The sequence below is a fragment of the Sphaerodactylus townsendi genome, linkage group LG01 (assembly GCF_021028975.2).
Source record: "Sphaerodactylus townsendi isolate TG3544 linkage group LG01, MPM_Stown_v2.3, whole genome shotgun sequence".
Taxonomy (NCBI): domain Eukaryota; kingdom Metazoa; phylum Chordata; class Lepidosauria; order Squamata; family Sphaerodactylidae; genus Sphaerodactylus; species Sphaerodactylus townsendi.
The window spans coordinates 63586320-63610143 of NC_059425.1; the positions used below are offsets into that span (position 1 = coordinate 63586320).

A 23824-nucleotide genomic window follows, 5' to 3' on the forward strand; every position below is an offset into this window, starting at 1 on the left:
CTTAGTAATGACAAAATTCAAGTCAGGATCTTCTGAAAAATTAATAGTGTACTTCTCTGATAAAATGATTTTGTATACTGTGTTGTTGAAGGCTTTCACGGCTGGAATCACTGGGGTGCTGTGTGGTTTCCAGACTGTATGGCCGTGTTCTAGCAGCATTCTCTCCTGACGTTTCGCCTGCATCTGTGGCTGGCATCTTCAGAGGATCTGATAGTAGGAAAGCAAGTGAAGTATATATACCTGTGACTAACAATGAAGATAGCAAGGTCAATAGGGCATCTGAATAGAAGCAGCCTGGCCTTTGTTCCCTTTTGATTGTTAACTGTCTATAGTCATCCTGTGTTTGTGTGGAGCTGATTAGTCACTGTCTTGACTCTAGTGTTTTTCAACACTGGTAACCAAGTTTTGTTCATTTTCATAGTTTCTTCCTTTGTGTTGAAATTGTCCATGTGCTTGTGGATTTCAATGGCTTCTCTGTGTAGTCTGACGTAGTGGTTGTCAGAGTGGTCCAGAATTTCTGTGTTTTCAAATAATATTCTGTGTCCAGGCTGGTTAATCATGTGTTCTGCTATTGCTGATTTTTCTGGTTGAAATAGTCTGCAATGCCTTTCATGTTCTTTGATTTGTGATTTTGTATATTTTAAAAATATCTTTTCTTTTATGTTATACAGAGTGTATACTCACCCTCCTCCACTTGTACTAACTGTTATGAATGCAGTGTGTGTTCTTCTTCAAAAGAAACCTACTTGGGCATCAGCAAAATTACTCCTTGCAGACCCGGGATTTCTCAAGAAGTTGACTACTCTTGATAAAGATAATTTGCCAGAAAAGGTGAAGGAAAAATGAAGTTCCCAGTTAATTGTCTTTTTCTGAAATGAAATCTATTTTCTAGATGTCCAGTCCTGAACGCATCAAGTTTTATTTTGGTTTCTGTTTCTTTGTTGTAATTGATTTGTGTTCATTTCAGGTGTTTCGACAGCTGAAAAAATACATGAAGTCTCCTGACTTTAGCCCAGCAAAAGTGGGACTTGTGTCTGTTGCCTGTTGCTCTATCTGTCAATGGATTTTAGCTTTAGATAATTACCATATAGTAAAAAAGGTATCTTTACATCTACTGTTTCTGAATATTTATCTGTATATTTTTGCCAAAAGACAGTCCTATACAATTATACTACAGCTAAAGTTCTAATTAGTCTGGAATCCTTCTTTAATACCTCCTGAGGATCAACATGTTGGGATCGCCCTACCTTAGCCTCCTTAACTGCCTTCTTGTAGGATTTCATAAGCATCCTAAATGAGTATCGTGTCCCTTTGTTGCGAGTATGTAACCACACTTGCTCTAGTCATCTCAGATCCCATTTCATCCTCCTCAGTCCCTCAGTATACCAAGGGGCTGACTTGGTATAGGAGCGGAGAGGACGTTTTGGAGCCATCCTCTCAATTGCTTCAGAGAGTCTGGTTTCCCAGCTCTCTACCAGCTCCTCAAGAGAGTTGCCACCAGGTGGGGACTCCTGCACGGCATCCTGGAACCACTCTGAGTCCATGAACCAATGGGGGTGGGTCCAAATAAGCTCATCGACTATGCATGGGGTACAGTAATCTCAACCCGGGCCTTAAGACAAAGTGATCAGACCATGGCACTTTATCCGTAGAGGATAAGATTACATTCACACCAGCCGCAAAGATCAGGTTTACAGTATGGCCAGCTTGGTGACTAGACTCACAGTATTAACCAGGGAGAGGCCTAGTGTCACTATGGATGATACTAGCTCTGCACCCACCAACGAGTAGGCCAAGTCTATGTGGACATTAAAGTCCCCCAAAACCACTAGGTTTGGGGACTTCAGTGCCTACTCCACCACACCTCTTGGAGGTGCAGGAGGTTATTCTGTGGTGCACTAAGTACCTGATACATCAACAGAGCAGTCAGTCTCTCCTCTGAGAGCCAATGCAGGTCCAACCCATGATAGATGGGATTGGGGATGTCCAAAAGGAGGTTGAATTCTGGATGAGCCCTGGATCCAAGTTTGGTGGATGACTGCAAAACTTAGCGGAGTGAGTTCCTTGAGGGCAACCATTTCACCCTCCCTCACCCATGTCTCAGTAATTCGGGCCAGGTCCATATTCTGTTCTTCGAGGAAATCCCGAAGAACTGCTGTTTTATTATTTATGGACCTGACATTCATCAACACCAGTGGTGGAGCAGAGTCAGGTCCCCACCCCCTACCTACATACTTAACTTCAGAAATTTCTCTGAGTTGCTTCTGTGCATGCTCAAATTCCCATATGTTTGATGCCAGGAACCATGAAGAACCGTATCTATTTCAGTTCTCCCTCATTTACACTGAACTGTAAATATATCTCATTACATAGTTCGTAGACCCAAAACAAGCCAAGGTGACAGAAGCAGAGGAAGCATTAAAGCGTGCACATGAAAAACTGGCTGAAAAACAAAGAGGTTTAGTCCTGGTAAGATCATTCTAATTGTCATATAATATTCTTATTTTATCATTTTAAAATAGTATACAATTCAAATATGCCTAAATTTTATATGTATAGTTTTACTATAAAATTCACCATTAACCAGGTTGTACAGTTCAATGCTGAACAGTTACCCTCACATGAGTCTATTGACTTTAATAGACTTAGAGATGCCAGGTCTTTCACTTCAGTGCAAGACCTCCTACCCACTGCTTGCCAGTTCCACCACCATTCAATTGGTGTGAGCAAATGGGGGATGATTACCAGTGACGTGATGATGTCACTTCCAGTGTGACTAGCAATGATACTGCAGTGCCAGTGACACTATAGGATTGAGCCAAAACTCTGGCAAAACCATAGAGTTTAAACCAAATTCTAGAATGTTGGCAGTCATGTAATGATGTCACTTCCAGTTGTGCCATAAGTAATGCCATCACATCCAACAATGTCAGTACATTGCTAACATGGAGCCCCCTATCACTGAGTCTCCCACTGTTTGCCAATCTCCTCCTGGCAACCCTTTTTAGAAGGATTGTAGCTCTGTTTAGAATGAGCATTGTTTCTGCATTGTTTAAATAAAGTAAAGCAACTCTTCTTCTTTTGACAGCTTCTTCCATTAATATCCTCTGCCAAATTCCAGAAATAACTCCCTCCTTCCATATTTCAACCTCGAGTAAAATAGGAGGGGAGACTGAATGAGTTTATATCTATGGGCTTTGTGAAATGAACTGTGAGAAATTATTTTTCCCTGCAGAGTGCAAAATGTATGGTGATAGTGAATCGGGGAAGGGTTTCTGTTAATAACTCTTTGGAGATCTGGACTTCTCTACAGTACTACCTTTCCCCAAGAAATACTACCAAGTCTCAGCTTTAAAATCATTCATTATTGATATATATTTTGCTTGTAATTATTTTTCTGATCATGATATTGTGGTTTTAAAAGGAAATGATTTGTGATGTATTGAGACAAAATGGAGGAACAAAGGGTGGGGGGATCATTATATCTTCCCTATGCACAGCCTCTTATTACAAGTCTTCCATTGCCAGTAGAAAACTTATAAAATTTGTGGTGGTATTTAAAAACAATATTTTAACCCAGCCACTGAGGTTTATGCTTTACATTTGTAGTGTCTTTAATGTTTTAAAGTTCATAATAATTATTATTATACCTTTTAATTGAAAGGTAATATATAAATATTCTAAATGAATAAACATATCACTGGCTTAATTTGATGACAAGCTAAGTAAAATTCAAATAAAAATGTCCTTTAGTCAAAGTATTAGAATCACCTGTGATACAGTAGTGTTGAAGTTACCTGCATATGGACCAGTTCCATACTTGAAGCCTATAATATTTCCAAAAGCTAGACCTAATTATAATAGCAGCATCTATTTCTAAAATGCATTTTTCTTTAGAAATATCAAACTCCTAACTTTTCAGATTGAACAACATCAGCAAAATTTAGAAGCAAGATTTGAACAAAGTATTGCTGAACAAGAAATGCTAGCAACTCGAAAAGATCAAACAACACAACGTTTAAAAAGTGCATCTATACTAAGCATAGCTCTGAAGGATGAGACGGTATTCTTTCAGTTTCTTTCATTCTGCTATAATTTCACTGGCTTTTATTGCAAAGTAGTGGCCCCTATGCAAGTATCAAAAGTCATGCAGCAGAGCCAGGCACAAACAAGAGAGTATTCTATATGTTTGAGGAAACCTCTAGCTCTAAAGAAAAAAATAAACCTCCTCCCCTTAGCCTTCAGTCGGGGCACCATCTTCTCAGTGGGGTCCTGAAATCAGCAGAAGTGTCTGGGTCACATCTATTCAGAGCAGTCATGCTTAAGCTCTTGCAGGACCTCAAGAAGCATTTTGAATTGCCCAAACAATGTGACTAGACTCTAAGGCAGGGATCCTCAAACTTTTTGAGCCTGTAGACACATTTAAATTCTGACATAGCATGGTGGGTGCAGCAACAAAATGGCTGCCGCAAAATGGTTGCTGCAGAAGGTGGAGCCAGCCACAAAATGATTGCCATAGGTAAACTTCAGTAACTGTGCAGATCTTTGTACTCAGTAGCAGCCAGTTTCAATGTTTTAAAAATGTGTACTACCAATCAGTAGCCTTTCTGGGCAGAAGCCATACCTCCCCCTGCCCAATTCCCCCCCCCAAATTTCCAGGTGCTAGCAGGCCCCATGGCCCCCACAGGCACAACATTGGGGACTGCTGCTCTAAGACCTCAGGATACTGTTTTGCTCTGGGGGATGTGGGCATTACACTGCATAGCTGTTGCCAAGGTTCAGTCATAAGGTAAGACTCCAATGCTTCACTGGAGATGTCTTCTGCAGACAGGCCCTGTGGCACTGCAGGAGTCACACTCAGTATCATTATTATTGCTATGGCAATACAAAATAGCGTCCAAAAATGAAAATTCTAGAGCTAAGTTTAGAAGGATTTTTCAGTGGTGACTCCAAGTACCCAAAATGTGTTGACATGCCTGCCTGTGGCACTGGCCGGGGGAAGCGGGGCTGGACTCTCTTCAGTTTCACAGAGAATCCGCCCCTCCCCTTTCCCCTGCCAAATGCCTGCTAGCTGGAGTTCCTTTAAAGTTTCTTGGCTGGCAGGCGCTTGGTGGGGTACCGGGAAACTGAAGAGCGCCCAGCCCCGCTTCCTCCAGCCAGCACCTGCAAGCCAGGAAAATTTTAAAAGACTCCAGCTAGCAGACACTGTCTGGGGAAAACGGGGCTGGACTCTCTTCAGTTTCACAGAGAGTCCGCCCCCTCCCACTTCCCCCACCAAATGCCTGCTAGCCAGAGTTCCTTTAAAGTTTCTTGGGGCTGGACTCTCTTCAGTTTGCCAGAGAGTCCAGTCCTCACTTCTCCTGCCAAGCGCCTGCTAGCCAGAGTTTGTTTAAAGATTCCTAGCTGGCAGGTGTTTGGTGGGGGAAGGTGAGGGGGTGGACTGGACTCTCTGTCAAACTGTCAAAATCACACATCCTACATTCCCTGGCACTTCAGTGGCACAAAAATGTGGTTAAAAAGCATAGATCCTTATGGATCCTCTGCATTTTTTCACTTGGCCACTCCAAAATCATTGCCAGATCACAGCTCATGCCCCTGGTCACATGTCTGAAAACAACAATCATGCATCCCATGCTTCGTGGCCCCTCAGTGGCACAAAAATATAGTACAAAGCACAGATTCTCATGGATCCTCTTGATTTTCCCACTTGGGCACCCCAAAAATCATCATCACACACAGTTCGTGCCCCTGGCCACATATCTGGACACAACAATTACGCATCCCACACTCTGTGGCCCCACAGTGGCACAAAAAAAGCAGTGGGAGGTGTGAGTTGGGGTGAGGCTTGCTGTTATGCCCAGCTAGCTCTGTGTTAGAGATTTCAATGGGGAGGGCTCTGCTGTGGGGTCTTGCTCTGGGTAGGGGCACCAAATTTCCCACAGACCTGCTGGTGAGAAGTTCTTCTGAACTTCAGGACCCAACAACTCCTGCTACAGTTTGGGCAAAGAGATTGAGTAAAATGTGGGCATCCATTTGAAGATGAACCTGATGCCCACAGAACTAATGCACAGCCATGCAAACTTCAGCAAAGTTGGCTGGTTCCTTTTAGGAGACTCATCAGCAACCTGCAGGAAATTTGGTGCCCCAGAGCCCCCCCCCCCCCAAAAAAAAAATATCCAGCACAGAGCCAGCTGGGCATAACAGCAAGCCCCAGTGAAGTCAATGGTGGGGAAAACCAATTAATTTTTTCTCACCATAGAATTTACTGAAGACCCAGGCAGATTCTGTGCTCTGAAGTGACTCCATTGCAACCCATGAGGAATTTCTAGGGGGTGCACATTTTTAAAGCTAGCGGCACCAAACTTTCAGGGTATCTTCAGGAGACTCTCTTGATGGCACCACCCAAATTTGGTGAACTTTGCTTCAGTGGGTGGTAGGAGATGGGCCCTACCCTTTTGGAGACCCATAAAATTGAACCTCCAAAAGCAAACTTCCCCAAACTTGGGTGGTATCATCAGGACAGTCTCCGGATGATACCCTGAAAGTTTGGTGCTGCTAGCTTTAAAAATGTGCCCACCAAAGGCTGAAACAAAAAAACACTGAAAAAGTACAAAAAAATCCAGACGGACCCGAATATATTCGGATATCTGAATATATTCGGGCAAAGCAAATACGGTATTCAGGCTTATTCAGGCATACAAATAGTTTTACGCCTGAAAAAGCCTGAATCCAAATTTTACCTAATATTTAAGGTATTGCTCAACTCTAACGAGGATCCTTCTTAAGAGATTAGACTCAGAAATAATGAGAGTTTTAACTAAAGAAGAGGGAGGTTTATTGAGAGAAAAGGAGCTATTACAAACAAACAAGAGTGTTGCAAACAAGAGTGTTGCAAACATACAAAGCCTAAGAAAATAAAGAGTGGAGTGAGGGATACAGAGAAGGAATTGTTTGGGGTGATACATTACCTGTCCAGAATACCAAGGAATAAAGAGCAGTGCACAATCAGTCCATATTGACTTGAGAAGTTTTTGATGTCAAGTGCATGGATAGAACCAGACACACATGGGTGCAATTTATTTCTTAACTGATTGGGTGAAATATACTCTGAGGCAATTATGATGAGTGTGCCTCATGAGAACAATGTGTTGATGAGATTATCAGTGTGCTGAATGATCCCAGAGACTTCTGAATGATGGTCACTAGTCTTGGCAAACAAGACACATTAAGCAGCTAAGTGTGAATGCAATGCCTTATGAAATGGTTCAAGGTGTGGCAAAATATTGAGGGATGGGTGCTGCAAGGAGTAATAGCTCAATTTAAGGGGTGTTTTCAGAAGGGAAAATGACATCAGTCCTGATGAGATTAGTAGTTTGTGGCTGGAGATCCATTGTTCTATAGCCTGCATTCTATTAAGGGTGTGAGGAGAAATGACGAGTTAGTGTTTGAGTCAGCCCTCTTTAAATGCCCTCTTTAAATGCCAGCTGTCCTCTGCCTGGACACCATTTTGTCCCTGCTGGATCCATGTTTGAACCAAACCACTGCTAGTATACACATACATAAAGAGGTGTTCAGGGGTGTACCTGCCTAGGGACAGGGGGTACCCTATGTCCCCGGGCGCCCCCCATTTGGTCACATGGGGGGCGCCAACATTTTAGGGTCGTTTGTGTGTTTTAAAATTTTTTTAGCGTTTTTCACATTTCAGCCTGCAAGGGGTATATTTTTAATGCTAGTGGCACCAAAATTTCAGGGTACCATTCGGATACTGTCCTGATGATACCATCCAAATTTGGTGATGTTTGGTTCAGGGGCAACAAAGTTATGGACCCCCAAAGGGGGTGCCCCATCCCCATTATTTTCAATGGGAGCTAACAGGAGATGGGGGCTACCCATTTGAGGGACCATAACTTTGGTCCCCCTGAACATAACTTCATCAAACTTGGGTGGCATCATAAGAATAGTTACCAGATGATACCCTGAAATTTTGGTGTCACAAGCTTTAAAAATACACCCCTTCCAGGCACCCCAAGAAAATTACCCAAGATTCTTTGTTTTGCAGTGACTTTGCTCCATTATAGCCAATGGGGAATTTCTGAGTGTGTAGGCAGGCTGCACATTTTTGAAGATAGAGACACCAGACTTTCAGGGTGGCTCCAGGAGGGCCTCCTGGTAATAGCATCCAGGTTTGGAGACCTTTGTTTCTGGGGGTTCAATTTTATGGGCCCCCAAAAGGCTTATGGGCCCCCGAGAGCAGCGGTGGCGTAGTGGCTAAGAGCAGGTACACTCCAATCTGGAGGAACCGGGTTTGGTTCCCAGCTCTGCTGCCTGAGTTGTGGAGGCTTATCTGGGGAATTCAGATTAGCCTATGCACTCCCACACATGCCAGCTGGGTGACCTTGGGCTAGTCACAGCTTTCCGGAGCTCTCTCAGCCCCACTTACCTCACAGAGTGTTTGTTGTGAGGGGGGAAGGGCAAGGAGATTGTAAGCCCCTTTGAGTCTCCTATAGGAGAGAAAGGGGGGATATAAATCCAAACTCTTCTTCTTATTTTGTTTCCTCGCTCCTGCACATGAAAGCCTGCGGGGTGAGTTCTCTCAGAACTCTCTCAACTCACCCCCCCCCCACTCCAGAAGCAAAGCTTACCAAGCTTGGATGCTATTACTCAAGGCCTCTTGGAGCCACCTTGAAAGTAAGGTAAGTAAGGCGCCTCTATCTTCAAAAATGTGCAGCCAGTGCTTACACACTCAGACATTCCCCAGAGTCTGCCAGGGTCTTCAGCAAGTTCTGTGAGGCTTAGACTTCAATGGGGCTTTCTGTTATGCCCAGATGGCTCTGTAATAGAGATTTCAACAGGAGGCACTGTGGTAGGGGTCTTGTTCTGGGTGGGGGCATTTCTTGTAGGGCTGCTGGTGTCAGTCTCCTGAAAGGAACCAGCCAAATTTGCTAAAATGTGTGTGGAAGAGGAAAATGCTGTGGGCACCGAGTTGAAGGTAAACCTGATGCCCACAGCATTCGGCCATCACAGGCAAACTTTAGCAAAGTTGGCTGGTTTGTAGTGAAGAGCTTTTACTTTAGCACAAATGAATTCCTTCTCTTCAAATGTACCATGTGGGAGAGGCGCACCAGATTTTATACACCACGTTAGTCAGTTACATGAGAGACTTTGTGGTCAGTTTTTTTTGGACATACTTCAGGCCAAAAGTCCTGTAAATAAGGAGCAGACAATCCAGTACTTGCTGTACGATCATGACTCTGGAATTACTGAAATGCAAAAAATTTGGTGGAGATTTTAGAAACAAAGGGTATCAAATTATCCTGATATTAATGTATGTGTTTATTTATGATATTAATGGTTTTCAATTCCCTTTAAATTTTTGTTACTTTTATAGCATTTCATGGATAAGCTAATAAAGGTGGATTTGATTTGATATAGATATCTATGGTGGGGTAACATTTGAGCTGTGTACAGTTCTGGTTGCCATACATTAAAAAATAAGGTGGCAACTTCCTTATGAGGAAAAGCTAGAGAGTGTGAGGCTTTTCAGTTTAAAACAAAGATAATTAGGAGCAGAGCACAGTAGAGATTTTTTAATTATACATGGGAGATAGATATAACCTCTCTGTTGGTTCTCCTGGGGAAGTGATTGACCAGTAGTTGAAACAAGATGTTAGGCTTAATAAACTACATGTTAGATTCAGCAGAGCACATCTTATGACATGGGTGCCCAAAATGTTTCCATGGCTCTCAACGATACTTTTCCTCATGCCTGTGAGGTGTTTTTAGAAAGTGAGCAAGGTCAGTGCTGACCAGGGCTTCAGACTGGCTAAGGAGATTTTTTAAAAAATGCTTCAGTAGCAGCTGCCACTGCGACCCAATAATACTTTGTGATTGGCTTTTACCTCCTTTGACAATCATTTTGTGATTGTGCCAGCACTCTGTGTCAAATGCTTCTAAATGTGCACACAGGCTCACTACGGTTGAGGACTTCTGTCATATGTTCTTAAACAACTTTTGCAAACCTCTTACCCTTTATGATGATAATTCCCTTTGCACAACTCATACACTTCATGATGGTAGTTTTTACTAGTACCCTTCAAATATTGGCAAGACATTCTTTGAGAAATTGTACATTATAAGATTAACAGGTCCCATCCTAAGTAGTACATAGTCTTGCAAGCATAGCAAATCATAACATAATGTTGGATGTGCTGCTCAGTTCAGTTCAGTAACCTTTATTAGGCATTTTCAAAAGAAGAAAAGACAAAGTGTCAAAACAGGATGTGCTGCTATTATTTGTGTGTGTGTGCGTGTGTGCGTGTGCGTGTGCGTGTGTGTGTGTGTGTGTGTGAAAGAGAGAGAGAGAGAGAGAGAGAGAGTTGATTGCCTATATTTTGTCACTTTTGACATCCTAGGAACGCTGGAAAGAACTGGTTAATAGCATGGATCAAAGACTGCAAGGAACTGTGGGTGATGCTGTTATTTCAGCTGCATGTATTGTCTACAGTGGAGTGTTAATAAGAGAGTATCGTCAGCAGCTAGTGAATGTGTGTCTGAAACTCTGTAATGAAGGCAATATTCCTGTATCTTCAAGTTATTCACTAGTAAACTGCATGACAGAAAAAATTGAGGTAGGTAATGCATGCGGTTGAAGAATGAGATGCTGTTGTCCCAATATCATCAGCTGGCTTCCCTACAATATCCTACAACGTGTGTTTAAATTGTGTTGCCCCATCTTGAACCTGACCCATGCTGAGATTGTCTTAAGGAGAGTTTATACTTGAACTGTGCCAGTTAGTTTCCATAGACTTAAATTGTTGTTCCCATCTAAAATACAATAAAATACCTATCATTTGACTTCGTAAAACACAATTTCTAATGATAGGTATTTTATTGTATTTTATGTATGGGCATATTGTTTTTTTAATTGCTTGCACACCAAGCCTGACTTCAATCAGCAAGGGTGAGATATAAATTTGATAAAATAAAAATTTAAAAAATAGCAAATGAGTTGGGTAAAGGGCCTCCTTGATAGATTGGCTTTATGTCTATTAGCCAGGTGTGCTGAGTACTGTATTAACAACAGCCTTGAAATTAATTATTCCAAATCAAAAATCATGTTTTTTGCGAGCTCGTGATGCCTTTCTAACTGGATGCTGAATGGGGAAGCACTTGAGCAGGTTAAGATCTTTCAATACCTAGGCTTAAATTTCCATTATAGAGCAGGATAGTCCTCACACAGGAACAGAATCATTGCCACCTGTAAAAATACAACCAACACTATCTTGCGTTTCTTTTACAGAAAGTGTCACCAATTTCTTCCCGTGGCCCTTAAAGCATTTAATGCAAAAGTCTGCCTGCAACTTTTATATGGTGTTTCTTTATAGATCCAATCCTGGAATAGAAATATTGAGCAGATCCAATCTACCTTTTTGTATAAAATATTTGGAGTGACACACCCTATGCTACCTTATGCCTAGAAACTGGACAACATCTTCTGGAGACCAAGGCTTGGTGTATAATGTTCAAGCACTGGATCCAGCTTTGCTTCAAGCATGAGGACATGAGCCTCACTGCCCAAGTTGTAACTTTTCTGCATGCCACTCAATAGTGGGCCCACATCCATGCCTTGGGCCTGCCTCCCGATGTTATAGCTGTACTTCCTCCCAATGAGATGTTCTCCACTATAAAATCCAGACTTTTTGAATTAGAACATCAGGAATTGATGGCTCATGCACAAACGTTTTGCTCTCCCCTCTCCCTTGGCATTCTGTACGGTCGCCTAGGCATGGCCAGATATTTATTCGTTCTTTCTGAACTGCCATCGCTTTGGCCAGATGAAATGTGCTTCCTTCTGCTTTGAGGGGTGGAAGAGGTTCCAAAACACCCTATAGCGAGCGTTTTTGCATCTGCACACTTAAAACTGCAGAAACTGTACACCATGTTTAGTATTATTGCCCCCTTCATAACCAGGCCAGAACAAAGTTCCTCTCAACCTTATTGGTGGGCTTAGAGTGCTGGACAGACCAACAAAAGACAGTTTATCTATTAAATGATGAATCCAGCTATGCTCTAGAGCAAACGGACAGGTTTTTATGCATGGTCATAAACAAACGATCTTAATTTTGCTTTGTATGTTGTCTTTTAATTTTTTGTATCTTGTTTTGGGTCTTTGTACTATGCCAGTGGTGGCGAACCTATGGCACGGGTGCCAGAGGTGGCACTCGGAGCCCTCTCTGTGGGCACACAGAGTGCCCCCCCCCCATATCTAGGCTGGCCTGGGCCACTGGGCTCGATTATTAGCATTAAACCTAAGACCTAGTTTTGGGGAAGCAGTGTAGGTAACCCTGTTAAGCACTGTTAAACCCCACTGATTTTCATGCGAAGAACTAAAGCGTGATCCTTTACCTGGGAGTAAGCTCGGTTGCTGGCAATGGGGCTTGCTTCTGAGTAAACCCTCCTAGGGTCGTGATTCACCCGTTGGAAGAGTTGCACAGTTGCTTCAAAGCAAGGCCATGACTACCACCAAACGTACTCCTCAGTAACGCACGCCTTGGAGCCAACCGTTTTTTCTAAACTAAAACCTCAGTATTCAGGTTAAATTGCTGAGTTGGCACTTTGCGATAAATAAGTGGGTTTGGGGTTGCAGTTTGGGCACTCGGTCTCGAAAAGGTTCGCCATCACTGTACTATGCCATTAAAGGTTATCCGTTATCTGTTAGTTTGGCTTTATCCTGAAGACAAAAAACCCTTGTATACCTCAAGTTTACATTCGTTCCCTTCCTTCGTCTCTCATTTTTCAGCTATGGAAAACTAACTGGTATGCAGTTTCTTGTGATGTTTGACTTAGACAAAGCAGTAAATCATGGTGTATTCTGTTCAATTTGCCAGCTCTGGGTTGGGAAATACCTAGAGATTTTGGCAGTGGAGTCTGAGGGGAGGGACTTCATGGAGTATAATACCATAGAATCCACCTTCCAAAGCAACAAAGCACTTTTGTCCAAGTGAACTGATCTCCTTAACAGGAGATCTCCAGTTGCTGCTTGGAGGTTGGCAACCCTATGTTCTGTAATCTACAAACCAGAGTTCCATACTGTATCCTAGTTTCTAGGTTACAGGAACTTTTCCATAAGTGACAGCATTTTCATCTTCAGAGCATGACTTTCTTGCCTCCCTGCTGTAGCCAACCTGACCTGTAGCAGTGTGGAGGGAGAGAGAATAGTCTTTCTCCCGGAATGCTGCCCCGTCAGACCTGTCAGAACAGTGGCCTGAAAGGAGTCTGGTTGGATTCAGAAACTCCATATTGGGAGTGTGTCTGAACTTGTGGGCAAGAACGCCTAAGGACCACCCCCCACCCCCCCACCCCAAGCTCATGCCTGGCCCATACTTAGGAAACAACATTTGAATATAAACAGTTTCATACCTGGGCGAACCCAGCTGTCTTTTGTCTATATTTGTAACCTTTTCTGTGACTCATCATCCTTGTGACCATCTATGTTGCAACACCCGTTAAGGGTCATTACCCATTTTGTCAAACAACTGGCAGAAACCCATCAAAGATCATGGGTCAGCCATCAGCTCAATGGTCTGATACTCAAGACCAGGGGTCTGCAACCTGTGGCTCTCCAGATGTTCATGGACTACAATTCTCATCAGCCCCTGCCAGCATGGCCAGTTGGTCATGCTGCCAGGGGCTTATGGGAATTGTAGCCCATGAACATCTGGAGAGCCACAGGTTGCAGACCCCTGCAGACCTTACCTTGGAACAGCAGGAAAAATTCTTTCTTAAAGGATTTCCTTGGCCCCATGTTTTGGCCTATAAAAGCCAACCCCAGACCCCAGTCAGTTATTCAACATTATCAGACCACCATGGTGTTCAATAATATTGTTCCATCCGTGCTGATCATCCAGAGCCTAGTGCTGGTCATTAGATCTCTGCTTTCTGGACATCCACTACAAGACTGGTATAAATATAATTGTCGATACCCCATTCCTTCACTATATTTTCAAAACCTGTCTTTCACCTCTAAATTACATCCTAGGAAACCTTGTATGTGTGTGTGTTTACCCCAGTAATTGAGTGATTGGGAGTGAGACTTTGGCCCTTTCCGCACATGCAAAATAATGCGTTTTCAAACCACTTTCACAACTGTTTGCAAGTGGATTTTGCCATTCCGCACAGCTTCAAAGAGCACTGAAAGCAGTTTAAAAGTGCATTATTCTGCATGTGCAGAATGAGCCTTTGTTTTATTCCATTTCTTATTTTCTTCATAAAATCCTAGAAAAAGAAATTTATGTTCTCTGCTGGTTTCTTATAGTGAGCTGAAACCCATATACATAGGCAATACACACACAGAGAGAGACATATACATATACATACATATACACACAGAGACACATATATACACACACATACATATATGCATACATATATAAATAGACAGGCAGGCAGGCAGGCAGGCAGGCAGGCAGGCAGGCAGGCAGGCACGCACATACATACATACATACATACATACATCCCCAATGCTCATCAGCGACGCTAAGCAACCTTGTGCTCTACAGCTAATTTCCCCAACCAAAGAGGGTCGTTGTGTCCCACCATTTTGGGTAACACTGCTCCTACTGCAGCCCAGAATTCAGGGAGCAAGGAAATACCACTTACTATGGAAAAGTTCTGGTGGATTTAATTTCTCTGTTTAAATATGTGTACCTCACCTGTTCTTCCCAAAGGGAACCTGCAGAGTTTACAACAGAGGAAAATTAGGGCCCGCTCCCCACTCACCATAAGCCGCGGGGTCACCTCTTGACAAGACACGGGGATCCTGGACGTTCCCCAAATCACCAGCAGCCACTGCGCAGCTGCCCAGAATTTGCCGCTCTCCCACCTCCTTGGCGCGCGTCAAATTAGGTCCTCTTCAAAGAGCAACATTTTCCAAAACCCCACGGTTGCAGTGGGGTGGTGGGGAACCTCGGCTGTTTATGCGTGGTTGATTCGCTGTGACGCACAGCTTTCTGGCCAATCAGGAAAAAGGATCCTCCATTTTGTTTAGGGAGGGTGTCTCCGTCAGAAAGTGCGCGACATGAAGCTACGTGATGACGTAGACACGAGGCGACATCCTCTTTTACAATGCACGCTCGTGGAAATTGAGACGTGTGCACAACGCAACGTGCCAACATTGCTCCCTTTGCTCGAGCTTTACGGCTTTGCGGCTTGGCAGCGCCCATTCACGGCAAAGTGCCGCTGAGCGCACGAGGTTGTGGGCGGTGGAAACCGAAACTGATTTTCACTTTCGTTTTTCTGCCCAATCAATTCGCTGCGGGTAGGTGCGTGTGCGTTGCGAGCCTATCAAAAACAACTTCTCGTGTCAGCCAATCAAAATGGAGGCCCGCCTTCGGCATGCCGCCACTTCCACGTGTCCATGACGCACACGCGGGCCAGCCAATCAGAATGCTCGATTGCCATGGAACTCCTGCTCTTGCTCCCCCACGTTATTTCCTGAATGGCAAATGAGTGGGGAACAAATGTCTCCATGGTCAAAAGCCGCGGAGGCTTTTCTACGCGGGGTCGCTGCGGCGTTGCACTTAGAAGAGGTAAGTGGGGAGTGACCCATTATATAAATACACTGCCAAACAAAATGACAGAACTAGTTGACAGAACAAAATGACTTGAACTGGTTGTGGACTCATTATCTGGCACATTCAAAGGCGTGGTATGTGAGCCAATTGGCAATAGCCCAAAGCTTGTGCTTCTGACTACCCCCAAGATTAATAGGAAGAGGAAAACAGGACGTCTTCAAAATGATGCAACTGGTAAAGGTATTCTTCCCACTCTTATGCTCCCTAGTTATCAGCCTGCCACATCCAAAATTTATAATTACCTGGCTCAAGAAAAATTCAGACTCATAGTTGTTGTTTTGTCCAGTTCAGACATTATGGCAAACTCTGGTTTCTTGTTAAACAGTTAATCTTCAATATATAATCCATGTAGAAGGGGAGGAGAGAGGAAAGCAAATGCTGTGAGCTCAACAACTTCAAAAGCTGTAATGAAAATGATGACATCTTGATATATCTGAATACAGGAAATATGTTGTGTGTGATTATTTATGTGCCGCTGCAAACTTCTGTAGCTATAGAGCAAAAATTATTGGCAATATTATGTCAATATTTAAAGCTAATTATTTTATAGGTCCGTCAGTGGCAAAATGAAGGTTTACCCCTTGACCAATTTTCCACGGAAAATGCTATTCTTATTAAACATGGACAACGATGGCCTTTACTAATTGATCCAGAAAGACAGGCTTACAGATGGATAAGTCAAATGGCAAGAGGCTGTTTACGACAAATTAATGCTACAGATTCCACTTACTTAAGAACACTTGAAAATTCTATACGTATTGGTGAATCAGTCCTTCTAGAGGTATCTTGACTTCCATGCATGTTAGTCATGCTGTTATATAAGAGAAACAGGGGAAAATGTAAAGTAATAAATGTAAATTTTGAAAGCAATGTATTGAAGATGTAAATATTGTTAGAGCACAGACCATCAGATATAAATCCAGAATAAACTACTGGCGTAACAACTGCCGTCATAACAACTAGTTTAATTTAATGCCATATTGTGAAATTAGGACTGATCAGGTCCAGGAAAGCAGAATAATGTAGAATACAGTGAGCACCAAATGAGTGATGTCCTATTCAATTTTGTGAATTAGAAAGGGCAGAACATTTGTTCTGATACCCTCTGTTCAGGAGAAGTATAGTAACCAGACATTGCGCATTGCTACTTTTTCTTTTACAGGCTCTTCTAATCATTCAGATCTTCAGGACACTGCATGGAGGGAGTATCTAGACTTTTCAGATCATTGAGGCCCCAAGTTAAAGTTACAACTGCTATGTCTTCTGCCATGCTCTTCCATTAGTCCTCTCATCCACACTCCTCAAACTTCTGGGGGTGACATCAGTCTTGGTGTCCATAGTAGAGATTAAGGACTGGAAGTCCAATAGAAGAAGTGGAAGAATTCTAGAGGCAGCATCTATGAGTGAGACTGTTGTGATCCTACTATTCACTCCAGTTACCTCAACCAGACAAACAAGTTGCTAGTGTTTTAGGGGCAATTGCTAATGTATGATTATCCAAATTTCTATGGCGATGACACCATTTGGAGCAGTTGGGAGATTCTGACCAGAATAATCGTAATTTTATTGTGGTTTTATGCCTTTTAGGGTATTACTGAAACATTGGATTCAAATATGAAATCAATCCTAAGCAAGGACATCTACATAAAAGGAGGGCAAAAATTTATCAAGATAGGAGAGCATGAAGTTGAGTACAATGCAAACTTTAGGTAACTACTCTTATTGATAATGTTGATGGTTGCATCTATGTCTGCATTGAAACCAGCACATAAAGCTTGTGGAATTCTGCTGCATTTGCTACATTCACATTTTCCTTTGTAACTCATGTGTAAAATAAAAAGACAGTATTTGGCTGTCTCACTTATAAGTATACAGGCAGCCTCATCCAAGGGTCCAGAAGGCCAGCCATGCGCACACCAGGCCTTCGCTCCCGTGGAGGCTTCCTGGCCACATGAGGAGGCTTGCAATGTGAAAAAGCCTCCTCACTGCTGGGAAGTCCCCATTTAACTTATGAACTTATGAACTTATGCCACCTTTTTAGTGGCATAAGTCGCAAGCCTGAGCTGCCAGCGTAACAGCGGCAATGTCCAGGAGGGAGCCAACAAATATTTTCACCTAATGGATTTCAGCTGTATAAAATTATATACAGTGTATAGTTTTATTTTGTTGATAGCTTCCTTGAGGATTTATTAGAAAGATGGGGTGTGATTGTTTTAAATAATCAAAATAAAAGAAATTTTCTAATGTGCTGTGCATGCTGACTGCATATTAGTAACCTTCTACCATTTTAAGATATCTATTTTGTTTCAGACTATGCATGACAACCGAGAAAGCTAACCCTAATTTTCCACCAACAATATGCAAAATGGTGACAATGATAAATTTCACCATAACATTCCAAGGTTTGCAAGATCAGCTTTTGTCTGCGGTTGTTATTCATGAAAAACCAGAGCTTGAACAACAGCGTTGTGAGTTGTTAGAAAATATATCGGCTGACCTAGTTACCCTTCGGAAACTTGAACAAGAATCACTTAGACTTCTACAAAAAACAGATGGTAAATAAAAACTTTAAAGAAATCTTTGGGATATTTTCAATTTCTGTTACCCAACAGGATACAGAAGAAATAAATTATTTTCATTAAATTACATGGATAGTGTTTCTTCATCTGCATTATAGTCATTTATTTATTTATTTGTTTGTTTATTTGTTTATTTTCACAAACTACAATATAGAAACAACAAAATAATGAAACATCGTTTAATTACAATTCCAAATATGTAATGAGAGAGCCAATAGAATTATACCAAATGATATTCTATAACATATATTGATCATCTAATATTCAAGTGCAAATATTATTCTCTCCCAAATATTTTCGCTAAATTTATTAATTCAGTTGAATTATACATTTATTTTATGCTCCAGCACAAGTGTCACTATATTAAAACCTACTATAGATTAATACCAAATTTCCTTATTTACATTTCATTTCCCCCTTACATTTATGAATAATATGAGAAGTACATTTTCTACTTGTCTTGAAATTCCTGATTAGGTATTTTATTGATCAAACATGTTAATTTTGCCATTGTTGCAAACTTTTTCATTTTATTTTTCCAGTTATCTAAGCTAGGGCATTCTTTCATCTTCCAACATGTTGGAAATGCCACTCTAGCTGCTGTTGTCAAATATCAAACGCTTCCTTTTGTAAGGCTGAACACACTCAAATGAAGTCAGCTCTGTAAAACAGGGATACCTTTATTGATATATGTCGCCCTAGCTACAGGGTGCTGGAACTGAGGGTTCTTGCTCTCAGTTCCAGTATATATAGGGTGTGTGAGTGGGCAGTCCACAAGATAGGCTTCTTTTTCATAATATTCAGCTTCAAGTAATTTTTTGTTAAAATTATACAAGAATTTGAGGAGAATTTTGAGACTTTGATATTCTTTGGCCAGTCATCATAATGGAGGAAAAATTCTGTTTTACTGGAGTTTCAAAATAAATGTTGGACACCATCTGGTGGACAATTCAGGTAATAATCGATTGATATGTGGAAACAATAGTAGGATATTGAATATTTTATAGGCTAACTAAAGAAACCCTTTTTAAAAGTATTTTAAGAACTGTTTTTTAATTTTTTTAATTTGTTAAAGACTTACATTTTTGTGTTTTCCCTTGAATTTAACATTGACTTTTGCTTCCTGCAGAAAAAAATATTCAAAAAACAATTTTTACGACCTTGCACTTGGGGGAAAACCTTTATTTTTATTTTCTTTCTATTTTGCATATATCTTATTATACCCCATTAGTGTTTTTTAAAATTATTTTGGGTTCTTTGTAATTACTTTTTTCTAAAATTTACACAAATATTAACTTTTGTTGTGTACTGAATGTGTGGAAAAATATTCATTATTATAATAAGAAACTAATAAAATAAAATTTGGAATTTTTATCTAAGCATTTTTTCTAATTTTATTTGTTTCTGTTTCTTCTTATTTTCTGCCTTTATTAGTTTTCATTTGCATAAAAACATTTACTCTATATTAGTTTACTCTTAATGTCAAGAACAGTAATTGAATTAATCTTGTAGTACAAGTGTTTATTCTAATTTGCATTTATATGGAGAATTGATAATCAAAATAGAATAGACCAGTGATGGCGAACCTATGGCACGGGTGCCAGAGGTGGCACTCAGAGCCCTCTCTGTGGGCACACACAGAGTTCATCATGTGGGGGGGAATTGCGCCTCCCCCACACACACATCTAGGCTGGCCTGGGCCGCTGGGCTCGATTATTAGCCTTAAACCTAAGACCTAGTTTTGGGTAAGCAGTACAGGTAACCCTGTTAAGCGCTGTTAAACCCCACTGATTTTCATGCAAAGAACTAAAGTGCGATCCTTTACCTGGGAGTAAGCTCAGTTGCTGGCAATGGGGCTTGCTTCTGAGTAAACCCTCCTAGGGTAGTGATTCACCCATTGAAAGAGTTGCAGGATTGCTTCAAAGCAAAGCCACTGACTACCACCAAGCTTACTCCCGAGTAACAAACGCCTCTGAGCCAACCCTTTTTCCAAACTAAAACCTCAGTATTCAGGTTAAATTGCCGTGTTGGCACTTTGCGATAAATAAGTGGGTTTTGGGTTGCAGTTTGGGCACTCGGTCTCGAAAAGGTTCGCCATCACTGGAATAGACAGAACAATCAAAATTTGAGAGTTTTCAATGTGTACAATTAAATATTGTTTGAGAATGTATAACAAAGACCAGGATTAAAATGTGTTGATATTGATTAGATATGATATTATTGGTTTAAAAATTAAGTTTTTAAGTGTTTGAAAATTAAGGTATTTGTCATGAAATAGATGGAAAGATTGTATAACATAATTTCATGAAGAAGGAAAAACCAGGCCAAGATTATGGCAGCAGGGACCTGTCAGAAACCCCAAAAGTTAACACTGGAAGAACAAAATGCTATAGAAAATGTGGACTAGCTATCAGAAATATTCAAATAGCAAATGAAGATACAGGTAAAATTATTTGCACATTGAATTGAACAATCAGGGCAAAACACAAAATAGAAAGTAAAAACAATTAAAGAATCAGATGATAACACACTGGAGGCCTTTAGAAATAAATTTAAGGCATTAGACCGGAGATATCGACTGGACTGATGGAAATTTTTTAAAGTATACAAAAGAATACTCATGAAAGTGGGAAAGCTAAAGAAAACAACAAGGAATTGAATTGCATTTAGAGAGCCCACAATCTATGCTCCAAATAATGCAAGTGACAAATTTCATGTAAAAAAATTTCAAGTACTCTTGGACTTCCAAGTAGGAGAGACCATGATTTAAGGAGACATGAATGAGACAATTAACCCTCAAAAAGACAGATCTAAAAAGACTACTCGAGGGAGACTTTTTTTACACGTGATAGATGTTTTACATACATGGCATTGTTACAATGAGAAGACACATTTTAGATTAAGAACCCTAATACACAAGACTACACTTTCTGCTCAGATGGACATCAATCATAATCCAGGATAACTATGTTTTGGACTTCTAAAACTTTGATTATCAATTTAGAGAGTATAAACATACAGCCTAAGACATTGCAGACCATAATCCAACAGAAGCCCTGGTGATCAAATAGAGGCAGAAAGGGAAGATGGAGATTAAATGACAATCTTCTGTTGCAAGAAGAAATAGCGAAGAAATACAGCAAAGATTTAGAACAGTTTTTTAAGATCAATATAACAGATGATGTTTTGATGGCAACAGTGTGGGACACCAGCAAAACATTTATGAGAGGAAAATTAACACCAATTGCTACAAAATAAAAGATAGAATGGAACAATCCAAGAGGATAATGGATAGATTAAGACATTTAGAAGTACAATGTAAAAATCATCCAGAGAAAGCAATTTTGAAAGCGATTAGACATCTAAGGAATCAATTAGATATTATGGAGACAGATGAAATTCTAAAAATGAATTTCCTAAGACAGAACACTTTGAACAAACAAACTTGGAAGATATTTAGCATATTCTTTAAGGAATGAATGAGAAAGAAGAACAATCATAGAAGGGAAGAACAATGATAGAATCATATATTCAGAAAAGAAAATACACAAACAATTCATATCTTAATTTTTGGATTAGAATAGAATAGAATTTTTGGATAGAAAAGGAAATTCAACAGAATTGGGAACAAAAGAATTTATCACAGGGATATCTTCAGAGAAATTCACATCGGAATGCAGAGACATTTTAAACCAAAATATTACCATTCAAGAAATATCACAAGCAATAAAAAACCTGAAGGAACACTATTGCAAGGTCCAGATGGACTTACAGTGATATATTACAATTGTTTGGAGGACAAGCTCCTACTACCTTTACAAGAAATCATGAATGGAATCAGCAGAGAGAAGACATTACGATCTTCATGACAAGAAGCTTATATTACACTGATACACAAGGAAGGGAGGAAAATTTGTATTGCAACCATATAGACCGATTTCCTTCTTGAAGTGGATTACAATCTTTTTACTTCAATAATGGTGAAAAGGTTAAGATGTAAAGTTAGTACATAAAGATCAGATGCACTTTGTACCAAAAAGATAGATGAAACATAACATCTGATTTATAGTTAACACAATGAAATTAGTGAAGAAAAAAGCAACATTCATTTTTCTAGATGCTGAGAAAGCGTTTGACAATATAGCTTGATCTTCCTTGCTAAAAACACTTGATAATTTAAAATGTGGTTAAAGATTTTTGAACTGTCTACAAAGTATTTATACTAAACGACATGCAAAGATTTTGCATTATGATCTTTTCTGCATTCAAATTCTAGTCAAATTCTAGTGGCTAGAATTTGGGGAATAGTATCCTGTTTTCAAGTCCCTATTCAGTCATGATTCATTGTGCTGCCTTGTCGTACTGTCTTTATTTATGTATGATTTTTTTACCCCGTGCTATACAAAAGTCTGTAGGTGACTCACAATGAAATCATAATAATAAAACATACCAATAAATATCATGAATATAACTAACAATAAAGCATGACAATAAAAATATAATAAATTTAAACCCAACACCCACTCCCTCACCCCCACTCCTATCCCTACTAGCAAAAACTGTTGACTTTTTGATTTCATGACTTTGCACTGTAAAAGTCAAGAAAATTCTGTATGGACTGTATGCAGATATCACAAACAAATCTGGATTGTTCATAATGTAAGCAAGCCTGGTTTATCCACATCTTGTACATCCATTGTGTATTTAGATGAGATTGTAGATTTTCTAGATTAGTTGCAATTTTCTAAACCCTGGTTTAGAATCCTAGTTCATAGGTAAGATACAACCCACAAATTGTTAAAGTGCCTCATTTGAATAAAACAACAAATTGCAGTTTGATTGAAGATTCTAACACTGGGGATCTTCAATCTTTTTTCTGTGTAAAAGGGGAGACCATGTGCAAGCCTGAGAATGTACCAGAGTCATTCTTTTCACAACTGATTGTTTTTAATGCATCCATAGTCTTGTTATTATCTCATTTTGAAAATACAGTGATTCTCCCCCACATCCCCCTTCCATGATGCATGAAATTATATGTATAGGAATGTGCTGATCAACAAGTTTTATATAAACAAACAGGGTGGCACTGCTTTGCTCTGTCTCTGCAGGGAAGCTCACATCCTTGGGCTCTGAGCAATAAAACATAGTGTACAGCTATCTGCAATCCATGTTGCTGGTCATCTCAACACTTTTGTGGACTTTATCAGCCAGGACTTAACTATGGAACAGAACTGGGTCTTAAATCCATCTTATCTAAGGCCCATGTTTCAAAAGTGGGGAACTCCCGAGGTAGATTAGTTCGCTTTGCCTCTAAATGCCTAGTGTCACCTGTTCTGCTTCAGGGCCTGTTCCTGTGGCCTGTTCCTGATTGCCTGATGTTACTGGAGCTTACCTGTTTTCAAACAGATTCCACAGTGGCATTAGGAGAGCGGAGGGGAGTGCTGCTCCTACTTCCCAATCACGAGATCTTTTAGGTGGGAAAAGCTGACTGGAATTTTTAGTTGGGAGGAGGAAGAGCACTCTAGAAGGTTCTAAACTTCAGGTCTTTATAAAAGCTTGCTATTCAGTGACCTTGGCTGGCCTGCGCAAGCGCAGTCTCAGACCACTCAAGAA

General features: G+C 40.6%; 1 protein-coding gene across 1 annotated transcript in view; it reads left to right on the forward strand.

Annotated features, from left to right (window-relative positions):
- DNAH14 (dynein axonemal heavy chain 14) overlaps positions 1-23824 on the forward strand; it is a 306182-nt gene that overhangs the window by 228741 nt on the left and 53617 nt on the right. Inside the window, 8 exon segments of the mRNA XM_048504880.1 lie at positions 672-831; positions 968-1099; positions 2374-2469; positions 3923-4063; positions 10413-10628; positions 16183-16413; positions 17220-17341; positions 17943-18187. Of these exon segments, the coding sequence (XP_048360837.1) occupies positions 672-831; positions 968-1099; positions 2374-2469; positions 3923-4063; positions 10413-10628; positions 16183-16413; positions 17220-17341; positions 17943-18187 (1343 nt within the window).